This window comes from Corylus avellana, chromosome ca8 (genome assembly GCF_901000735.1).
Source record: "Corylus avellana chromosome ca8, CavTom2PMs-1.0".
NCBI classification, from domain to species: Eukaryota; Viridiplantae; Streptophyta; class Magnoliopsida; order Fagales; family Betulaceae; genus Corylus; species Corylus avellana.
The window spans coordinates 25,370,503-25,381,912 of NC_081548.1; the positions used below are offsets into that span (position 1 = coordinate 25,370,503).

Genomic DNA, 11,410 nt, shown 5'->3' on the forward strand with positions numbered 1-11,410 from the left:
TTACATCAAGGGATATGCCAATCGGCTAGGGAATACGTCTCGTGAAGTGGAGGTTAGTAGTTTGAATTCTCTTTTCCTCTTTTGTTCTGCGGGCATGTCAAAAAAGAATAACAATAATAATTGACGTGTTGAAAAAGATTACTTCATTGTGAAGAATTCTTGGAGAAAAAAATGAGGTGAGAGAAGCCACAAAAGGATGAAGAGAAAAAATATATTTGCTCTGCTAAAAACCTTGGTGGCAGACCAAGAGGAAAGAGAAGAAAGATTACAAATAATATCATTCACAATAGAAGCAATGGACCAAATATTGCCATAGAGGTTAGAATTGTTGATAGCCGTGATAACTATATAAAAGCGGGAGAATCACCTTCCAACAAAAACGGCTTCTCATCCGACAAAAAAATTACTATATGCACAAAAGAAGTAAAAGATACGCAGAACTTTTATCCCTCAAAGGTAAAATCACCGTTTGAGTATGACATACAATTTAAGCCGGTTTACATATATACAGGAAGTTCTTGGGTCTAGTCTATGCCACAGCAGCTTCATGGTTGGGAGACGAAAGTGATTTGACACAAGTACCTGTAAGAGTACATGTGCACAAAGTAACACAGCTATTTGGGTTCATCATCGTTCTCATTCTCCTCTAAGGATCTCCCCATTGTTTCAGGCGTGAAAAAATATGTCACCACCGCTCCCATAACACAAACTCCGGAAAGTATTACCAATGCGGCAGTCAATCCAAATCTTTTGGGATCACCATGTGAAGCCTATAAAAATCTAACTGAACCAACAATTGCCCCACCTTCCCGGCAACCCCAGAAATGCCATGACATGTTGATCTAAATCTTGCTGGGAAAAGCTCAGCGGGGACTATAAAGGTGGTAGTGTTTGGTCCGAAGTTTGGCAAGAAAAAGATAAGGCCTTGAGGGCCCTGAAGCTTGTAACTACGTCTTAATAAAAAAATTATTATAATCATTATAATATTAAAAGGAAATTAATGGGTTAACAACTAATTAAGTATATCGTAATAACTCTTAGTTAGTATATATAGTTGGACTGTTATTACCAAGACCCAACTAGTTTATCAATTAATTAAGCCGACTAGATCCACTACATGGGTGAGGGTGACCCGACAGGACCGATCAAAACCCAAACCATGTGTACAAGATTTTCCAGCTTTAATTTACACAGTGATTCTATTTTTACACTTCCATTACAATTACAAGTTCTGTCATGCAATATCATTCTCAGTCTCATTCTCCTCGATCTAATGATGTTCCCACGGTTTCTCGATCGTGTGAAAAACGTTGTTACCGCCATTCCCACAATACAAACTCCGCCCAGAATCAATAAAGAGGTTGTCATTCCAATTGATTTCGGGTTACCATCCTCTAATTGCGGTTATTCGAAGCCCACAGAAACCCAATGGACCCAATAAGTGCCCCCACCTTCCCATGCATTAGCGCCAGAAATGCCATGACATCTTGATCTAAATCTTGCTGGAAACAACCAACATACTTTGTTTTCCGTTTCCTATTCATATTTTCCAACAACAAAAATTGTGTATATTGTAGATTATTATTCCAAAAATAGTAATATGTGATATTACGTGTCCAATTAGTACAGTTTAGTCCAACCCTACCTGCCAAATGGGACCCTTGTAAAGAGGAATATGGGAGCCATGCACACGATTCCGAGCCAACGTGCTCTCCATAAAATCAACAAATTAATCCATCGTCGTTTAGGATGATCAGTTCATGCGGATTGGGGAGTGTACGTGGACATTTTCTTCCTCTTTCTGACTAGTACGACTGGGGACCACCCTACAGTGGGAGGCAGTGACACGTATTTGGACTCAAGTTTAAACGTGTCAATGAAGCATAGCAATTATAAACCTTTGTAGTCTTCTATTTTTCTTTCTTTATTCTTACCGTCGTCAACACAGTAAATCTCTTACATTATTCGAAGAGATTTATAGAAGATAAAAAATAAAGGATAAATATAAATTTATTCAACGACTGAGATGGTTCATGAATCATGCCACATCACTATTTTTAAAGATTTTGAATGAAATGATTGAACTAAAAAATTTGACAAAAAAAAAAAAAACTCAGGGAGCAAATTAGAATAATGTGATTAGTCGGAGAATAAATTTATATTTTACCATTTTTTATTTTTGAAATAAATCATAAACAAAATGTAATTACCTAACAGTTTCGGAAATCATCATACACCAATTATAGATTATTAACCCAGCCAGAGACGAAATTAGAGGGGGCCGTAAGGGCCATGACTGATGACCCCCTTCTAATTACAAATTTACATATCATAAAAATATTTATTTACAAAAACATAGTTAAAATATTTATGCATTTATGGTTAAATATTTAAATATTTTAAAATATTTATACATAGTTAAGTATATATATTTTTCGGCCGAAAAATCAAGTTTGACCCTATCAAAATTAAACTTGTCCCTTTAATAATGTTTTGGCCATTCTTAATAAAAATTCAAGTTTCAATCTTGAAACCAACTACTGAAATTTTACCCAACATCAGTATCAACCTCCATGCAATATTAGCCTTCTTGGTTGTGGAAGACCAGGAGCACCCATCATTAAGAACTTAGAGCCCGACTAGGATTATGTTAGAAAATTTAAAAAATACTTTTAGTACATACAAAATTATGCCAAACAAAAAGTGGATCGGTATAGTAAAAAAACTCTAAAAGTATTTAATCGACTTTTTTTCTTAATCTAAAATCAGAAAAAAAAAAAAATAATGAAGCTCTTTCTAAAAAGCTTTTTTTTTTTTAACTTTAAAAATTCTATTTTTTAATACAATCTCAAACATACTCTAAGCGACTCCTCAACTCTTATTTGCCGGACCCATGTAATTTTATCAAGCAAGCAGAATAGCTAGGTCCACTACATGGGTGCCCCAACAGCTTGGATCGATCAAAGCCCAAAATCAGACATACACATTTGAACCCAACTTTTGTTGAAACCATTGCAATTCTGTATGACCAAACGACAAAGGAACGTGTCGGCCTGAGACTCGGAATTTCAGATAAAATATTGGCGCGCCCCATGGCGAACCTAGCTCTGTTTTTTCTTTACTCTTATGTACACAGTCCAAAACATCATACAATTTCGTCTGTCTAGCCGAGCTTGTGCGTAAGTGATAAGCCATGATGCGATGGAGATAAGGGAGCTGATCTTAAACAACACGCACATGCACATGGAGAGAAAGAGATAGAGAAAGCTCTAGGCAGCAAGAAATGAACGTGAGTGCATAGGAACAAGCTCATTATTGGGTTCATCATCAATCTCATTCTCCTCTAATGATCTTCCCATGGTTTCTCGTGTGAAAAACTTTGTTACCACCATTCCCACAATACAAACTCCGGCCAGAATCACCAAAGAGGCTGTCATTCCGATTGCTTTGGGGTAACCGTCCTCTTTGCGGTTATGGGAAGCCCACAAAAACCCAATAGACCCAATAATGGCCCCCACCTTCCCACTAGCGCCAGAAATGCCGTGACAGGTTGATCTAAATCTAGCGGGAAACATTTCTGCTGGCACTATGAAAGTGGTAGTGTTTGGTCCGAAATTTGAGAAGAAAAAGATGAGGCCATAGAGGATCATGAAGCCTGCATTTGTGTTTTGTTCCCAATACTTGTTGTAGGGTATCCCAATCGCTAAATAAACAAGTGCCATGAAGAAAAAACCCATTTGTTGGATTTTGACTCTTCCAATGCGATCGATGAAATAGACGGTGACCCAGTAGCCTGGAATTGTGGAACAGATTGCCACAATTGCTTGGAGTCTTGCCATTTTGAAAGCATCTTGGTAGGCATTCACTTCATCTTTCTTTGGGAGATAATGTTTGTATATCTGAGACTGAAACAGATTGTTGCTGTAAAAGACAACGTCAACAAGGAACCATGAGGTGGCGCAAGCGAATAGATCACGCCCATGACGACGAGCGAACTGCTTTGAGAAGAGGGGATATAATGATGGATTTTGTTGTGGTTGGTTGTCTTCTTCTATCTGACTTATCGAAACGTCTAGCACTTTCTGCATGTCCTTAGCTGCCTGGAGATAATTGTGCTCAACCAAAGCTGTATATCTGTTATACATATATCAATCAAATCAACAACAAACATCAAAAATTGTACACAAATCTGTCCTAGCTAGCTAGTATGTTCAAATCCATGATCTCGATCTCCTTTGTTGTTTCCTGTTAGTGGATTCAAATAAAATTGTTATTAATTAGGTTGCTCAAATTTCGCATAAATTCGGTTTGAAATGTGCGATCAAATGGGCCTGCAATCCTCTCTCTTAGCTAGCTGCTTCAATTTTAGTGTGAAATTCGAGCAGCTTAAGAGAGCGGATTGCAGGCTCACTTGTCCTAGGTAAGTACATCCCGCATTTTGAGCTGTCTAGATTAGAGATGAGCCCCACAACTCCCTTTCTTAGGAAGTTTGAATTTCACAAAAATTTGAACAACCTAACAATAACAAGAATCCTCGTTCGTGTAAAATTTGAACCTCCTATTAATTCCAGTTGAAATAAAGATAAGCCATTTTATAGTCAAGATTTAAAGTTGTTGTATCTAAGTACGAATGACACCATGCAACAATAAATCCTAACAATAAAATAGTTCCTCGATCTTCATTTAGGTATTAGCATGATTGATTTGTTTATTGATTAGAGAGTTATGCATTTTAACTATTCCAATTAATGAGTGTAAATCTGACTAATGTTTCGTGGCTTTAATTATACAAATATCTATATATAGAATAGTCGTTGGTATATAATTAAGTATTCCCATTTGGTCGTTAAATTAATATAAGAGTTCTGTTGTGGATTAGGAGTCAAAATTAAAAATTTTATATTATTTTTCGAATTAAAAATGCAAATTGATAATTTTTTAAATGTCTTCTGAGAAAGTGAGTTTGTGGGCATTGACTCATTCAATTGTGAAATATTAACTGAAGTTCAACTGTGAAATATTTTACATACACATGATTCAAGGGTAGTTGGATGAATTAAATCTATTTTTTCAATAATTAATGGAAGTTTGCCTATAAATACAAGTTCCAAGAGCTCTAGATAAAGGAAAGGAAAGATTTGAGTGGTACCTGGCAGTTTCAGGCATCATCATCCGCCAATAATATGTCAATGCAGCTGGGATGGAACCCAGCATTAATATCAATCTCCATGCGATATCAGCTTCTCTGGGTGTTGGATGATTCGGAACATCTTTGCTTGATGCACGCTCAAATATGGCGCAGACCACCATCGTGACCGTTGAAGCAGCCAAAATCCCAAACCCCTGCATCGTGAAAACTGCGGCTATGAACGTTCCACGTGTCCTCTTGTTAGCGAATTCCGACATGATAGTAGCCGATAAGGGGTAATCCCCACCAATCCCGATCCCCAGCAAGAACCTGAACAACCCGAAGCTCACCAGAACACAACTCCTGGTGGTGCATATGGAAAACCCACATCCTATGGAGCTGAGCACCATGATCATCAATGCGAGCCCGTACACGCGGCGCCTTCCCACTAGGTCCCCGAGCCTACCAAACACGAGTTGACCAATCACGGTTCCCAAAAGAGCAATAGCCACCATTATTGACACAACAACTGGCGGGACCTTGGACTGATTCTTCTCGTAGTACACACGTCCGATGAGCGTCATGATTGGAGGGATGCAGAAGAGATCGTAGGCGTCGGTGAAGAGGCCCATGCCGGCTATGATGATGGCCTTGAAGTGGTATAATTGAGTTCTCGCTGTGTCGAGCGCTGAAAGCACTTTCAGCGCCATTCTTGAAAGGCCTTCCCGCCTTTCTCTTCAAGGCTGTACCTAACCACAGAAAGAAATAAAGAAAGAGCTGCTGAAAATCTAGCTTGTGGTCCTGTGGAGGTTGTGAGCTAGCTGTGTATAATGTGAAGAAATAAAGAAATAGCTGCAGAAAATCTAGCTTATGGTCCTGTGGAGGTTGTTAGCTAGCTGTGTATAATGTGTATATATATATATATATTACAAGTTGGAAATAATTTGGTAGTTTCGTCGATGGTGACGGAAGGGTGGACTATTGACCGGTAGAGTCTATTAATATTCCACGAAGATCCTGCGGATTCCACAATTCTAACAATACATCACTACCATTCTCTGTGTACGTATATATTTGATGATGTATTTTGAAGCGTATAGTATTTTTTTTTTCTTCAATTTTATGGTTTTTAAATTGTTTTTTTGATGATATATAAGAGTTCTTTTTATTTTTAAGAAACATTTTGTATATATTAAATTCCCTGTCGTATTTTATTTGCATTGCTTCTATTTGGGTGAATGGACCTTGGACTTTAGGAGAAGGGTTGGACTTTGGATTTTCTAAGAAAACCTAGTATGACGCTAATGCGCATGCGCTTTGCCCCAACCAAGATAAAATGAGAAAAGAATGGCCATGTCATCATGTCATGACGGTGACGACAGGTATATATCTCCAAGAAGAATGGCATTTGTTGATAGAAATATTGTGAATCAATTCTTAAATTAACTTTTATTAAAAATACATTTACAAAATAAAATAAAAAATGTGGTGTATAAAATAATTTTTACAAAAATTTTAAGGGGTTTATTTATACAAAATATATATATAAGCTTGCACCGAATAGAGTAATAGGATTATAGGGACAAAGGACATCAAGGTACAACATCAAACATAAATTGGGAGAAGAATTAATAATGGATCTAACTCCAATCCAACCAATCAGATCTAACCTAGCTATGCTAGCAATAGACATATGGTAGGCAACGTGGTCTCTTTAAAACCAGCCAACAAAATTTGACAATTCCATCGTTTAGGATGCAGTCCATGTGGACTGTGGACCTTTTCTTCTTCTGAGTAGTACCAGCGGAGACCAACACCCCCCGCCGCCCCAGTGGGAGGTAATCACAGGCTAGAATTGAGATTTCCGAGTAAATTTTAAGACTCTTCCAATAAAACAACAATTTTAACTCTCTAAAATAAGGGGTTTGGGAAGCTTAATTACCTATTTCTAACAGGTGAATTTAAAAATAAAAAAACTATGCCAGACAACTCACTTTCTTTTGGTTTTATCCGACAATGACATGTTATTGGAATTAATATGTCTACTACTATTTCAAACTTGACTTTTCGGTCCGTTGTTTGTGATTTTAAAATGTGTGACTTGAAAACATAATTTTTTAAAATGTAATTAAGTGCTTGACAAAATCACAATTTAACTTTTAAAATTATGCATTTTAAAAAAAAATCACATTTTACCTGCGATTTGAAAACACAATTTTTTTAAAAACGCAATCTCAAATAACTTGTTTTCTACGATTTGATTTTAAATCGCACTTATTGTCATGAAAGCAACCTTTGGATTAATTTCAATATACCACCAAATTGGTTTTTTTGTTGTTTTTTTGAAAGGACAATGCGATGCTTACATGTGTGCCGTATTTGTTGAATTGAACCATGACGGGGTTGTGTTTGGTACCTCATTTTCTATATAAAACTAATGAGACTGACTTCGTGAAACCCATGTCATCAATTGAGTCAAATATCGTAAATCGTAATAGGGAACTTGTTTGGTACCTCAAATTTCGGCTTCTTTGAAACCATCTTGAGCTTGAGCAATTTTCTTCATCTGCCGGTTTCCTACCAAACATTGACTAAACTTCCTGAAGTGTGTTAATATATAAAACAATTCAGCCATTGGATGCTCAATTTCCTTGTTATAATATTAAAGTTTCAAAAAATACTCTTGACTAAGATGTGAAAAATCAATGCTAATGGTAGAAGGTAATGATTTTGTGCATTGACTACCTGAAATGAGTGTAATAGTATATTACTACTAGAATATTTGAATTCTTAAAAGTGATCATTCATGACAATGTAACTTAGAATCTGTTTGGCCTGCAATTTTACAAGTCAAAAGTTCATTTTCAAACATCATTACCAAATGCTTAATTGCATTTTTAAAAATCATGTTTTCAACCGCTAGTTTTTAAACCGCATGTTTGAAAATTACAAACTCAAACAGATCCTTAATGATTGTCTCTGACATCACAACCACAAGCCAACTTCATGACGTTTAAGGAACAATGGCTAAGAAATAATGAACAACAATCAACACTGGTCAAAGTCATTCAATCAGCTCTTAATTGAGCATCCATTTAAAAGAAAGTGAATATTCATATGCATAATAATGCCTTAAATATTTGATACACGGAATTAAACCAGTTGATTTTTGCAAACAACAGTATGTATATCCGTGTGTCACACGGTCTTCCTCCCCAAAGCAAAAAGAATGCAACTCTTTGCATAAAGTTCATGGAGGTGGGATCGTGCCAGCTAGCGGCGATGTTCTATATTTCATAACTACCACTTCCAGGATGCCATCAGGCCGGAAAGTTGGAGAAGACAATCGGGGATCTACTGGTCCAGGCAGATTAAAAGAAACGGTGAATGGTCCAGGTGGGCATAGTTCCTGGACTCTCATCAGGTATACAGTTGATGTGTCTTTCAGAACTCCACCAGTTATCACTCCTTCTATATGAACCCTCCCATCACGTTGGATCTCACATTTTACCTTACCTGCTAGAGCAAGCATTATCTAGTTCCTCATTATCTTTCTTATACGCTATTTTATGAGAAAACTGGAGTTCATGGCATGCAGAGTTCTAATGTTTTTCTTTTGCAGCAAAAGCACCAGTAAGTTTCAATGCTGTTTTTGATCATAAGTCATTCACTAGTTTCAAATGCATGGCAAAAGACACACACAAAGGCCATGCATAAATAAAGAAAAAGGTAGGAAACTTACATTGATCCTTACAGACACCAGGAAGTGCGACTCGAAAGAGGTAGGCACTCTCACTTGTGCCAATGTCAACAAGACCGATAGGAGGTGCAGCACTACCTTCCTTCGCTGTTCCAGTTAAAACAACAGATGGCTTCAGTTGTGAAGTATCAGAAAAATCTTGTGCATCCATGCTGCCAATTTTAGCTCCTCTTTTAGTTTTAAGCTTCTTTCAATGTCCTTTAAACTATATACATAAGCAATTGGTGAGGCTTAAAGAAGTTAGTGAACTATGTCAATCCAGATAAAAAATGAGAAATAAGAATAAACTTAAAAATAGAAGAAGAGAAATATAAGCGTGTGATCTATGTTGATTGGCAAAAGTTGCTTCTGCATCCAATCACAAAGTTCTGAGAGAACTTTATAACTTTCTAAATAAATATTAATTTTGTCAAGTATCTGTGTAAGATTCAGAGGAATATCAAACTTTTATGTTTCATGGTGTCTTGTGAAATCTAAATTTCATCATAATAACACGAAACTCATTCATTTTTTGTCAATAAACAGCATGACATGAACGAAAGTTTATTCCAGTAAAAGCTTGCAAAATGACAAACATGCTATAATAAACACTTACAAATAGAGAGTACAACTTTGCAATTCATTTCATAAATAACTAGAGTAAGATATCTAGTAAAGAAATAACTATAGCCTTAGACAAGCCATCCATAATTAAGTTGTACATTCCACAAATCAAAGATGATAAATATTTCAAAAACTTAACAGGTTTGAAATTTCACTACTCACACATCACGAATGGGTGCCAGAGCTAGCTCAACCAAAGTTTTGTCAAATACGAGAAGTTGGAATATTAGGAAAATATCCAGTTCCAGAAACACCACATCAAGTTAAATATCTGATAAATAAAGCCCCTAAACTGTCACACCCGAAGTTCAAAGCAGAACATGACGCCTACTTATACACTAATTTGAAATATTTTCCTCTTCCAACTCTATTTCACCCAAGAAACAATTATTCATACCACTAAATCATTTGTAAACATCAATTAGAGCTATATAAATAACCCAACAACACTTAATAATAAAACACACTTTCTCATTAAAATACTCTCTAACTGTCAAACACAACAACTCAGAAATCTCAATTAGTCTCTAAGATATATTCCCCCAACAGCATAATCTTGGTCCAATATATTTAGAAACTATAAACTCCAAGAAAATCTGCACTATGAGTGACAAATCATAACATAGTAATAATTATCCCTTATCTCATAGAGCCCTACACCTCATGCTGCAAGCAACTCTATATGGCAGCCCCTGAACTACAACAAAACAGCGTCAAAATTCCTCCAAATACTTTACTAGAATGCATAAATATAGCTGCCATGCTACACAACCTCCAATTTCCTTGAATAAATTTATCATAAATCTCAACACCACAAAACAAACTTCCCCAAGAGTCTAAATTAATATTCTCCCCATTTAGAAAATTAAAAATTACAGCACACTACACACAAAATAGACTCACGTTCAACACCAACAAATCAAGGACTGCCAAATAAAAAGAACAAGAAACCTTTAGTAGCAAACTAAATCTGAAGTAAAATATTCAACTCAAACTTGTTCCATTTTAACAAAATCTTCAACCCATAGACTATTCCATTCGACAACCTATTACCCATATCAAAATCGAGGAAACAACTCCATCAAACTCCAAAATAATTTTCACAAAAATCAAGAATAGGATCCGTTTCATGTAAAATTAAATCTAAACAAAGCTAAAAAAAAAAATTTTAAAAAAAAAAAAATGAAAGGTTGTAGCCTTTACCTTGATTCTAGTCTAGCTGAAGCGAAGTCTGCGAATTTGGTGATACAAAGCTTCTGGGTCGCTGGTTGGCGATTGCGAGTTCCAGTCAAGAAGAAGCTGTCTATAAAGAAAATCGAGTAGATGACATGTGGGAGATGGGAATTTTATGAGTTATGGTTATGGAAGGAGAGGGGTTTTCCCAGAACAGGGGAGAGGGGGGAAGAGGAAACAAATGGTGGGGGTTTAGTGGGGTGGGGTTACGCACGTGGGTCCTTTGGCCTTTTGTTTCGTATATTTATTTGTCGACGGATTTGCGGAAGCTATAGACTAGGAAAAGATACAAGTTCAACCGCTCAAGCTAATTTCCTGATTACTGCAACCAGTATTGCCATGGCAGGTGCCAGGTAGGAATCATAGGGAACGAATCCCTGGGAATGAGATTTTTCACGGAAAAACTGGCGTTAGATAGATATAATAAGTTGCACGATAATGTACAAGAAGGTTGGTTGCAGCATGGCATGGACAGCAGACAGACAGTTTTTTACCAACGATCATTTTTACATGACCACTTCCGTAAATGGCCGAAGAAACCCTAATTAAGCTTTTCTTTGGTCAATGTTCAGGGCAATCCTCATCTCCTTTGACTCCTAATCTCACCTTTATCGCGACAAAGCAAATTTTTTTTACCCTGGGGAAGATAACCATTACAATAAAATAAAATAAAACTACTATACGAG

General features: G+C 36.5%; 2 protein-coding genes across 4 annotated transcripts; both read right to left on the reverse strand.

Annotated features, from left to right (window-relative positions):
- Positions 1–2,871: 2,871 nt before the first annotated feature.
- LOC132189752 (probable inorganic phosphate transporter 1-9) lies at positions 2,872–7,725 on the reverse strand. Of its 2 annotated transcripts, XM_059604536.1 has the most exons (3): positions 7,643–7,725; positions 5,150–5,877; positions 2,872–4,134 (listed from the first exon to the last, which is right to left on the reverse strand). In XM_059604536.1, exons 2-3 carry the CDS (start codon positions 5,836–5,838, stop codon positions 3,270–3,272), a joined length of 1,554 nt encoding a protein of 517 aa, XP_059460519.1. In that variant the 5' UTR covers positions 5,839–5,877; positions 7,643–7,725; the 3' UTR covers positions 2,872–3,269. The 2 variants fall into 2 exon arrangements, with proteins under 2 accessions (XP_059460519.1, XP_059460518.1); XM_059604535.1 differs by lacking the exon at positions 7,643–7,725 and having other exon boundaries at positions 5,150–5,959.
- A 461-nt stretch (positions 7,726–8,186) lies between these two features.
- Positions 8,187–11,230, reverse strand: LOC132189948 (increased DNA methylation 3). Of its 2 annotated transcripts, none has more exons than XM_059604803.1 (3): positions 10,695–11,230; positions 8,871–9,093; positions 8,187–8,647 (listed from the first exon to the last, which is right to left on the reverse strand). In XM_059604803.1, exons 2-3 carry the CDS (start codon positions 9,037–9,039, stop codon positions 8,379–8,381), a joined length of 438 nt encoding a protein of 145 aa, XP_059460786.1. In that variant the 5' UTR covers positions 9,040–9,093; positions 10,695–11,230; the 3' UTR covers positions 8,187–8,378. The 2 variants fall into 2 exon arrangements, with proteins under 2 accessions (XP_059460786.1, XP_059460788.1); XM_059604805.1 differs by having other exon boundaries at positions 8,187–8,644; positions 10,695–11,221.
- Between the last annotated feature and the right edge of the window lie 180 nt (positions 11,231–11,410).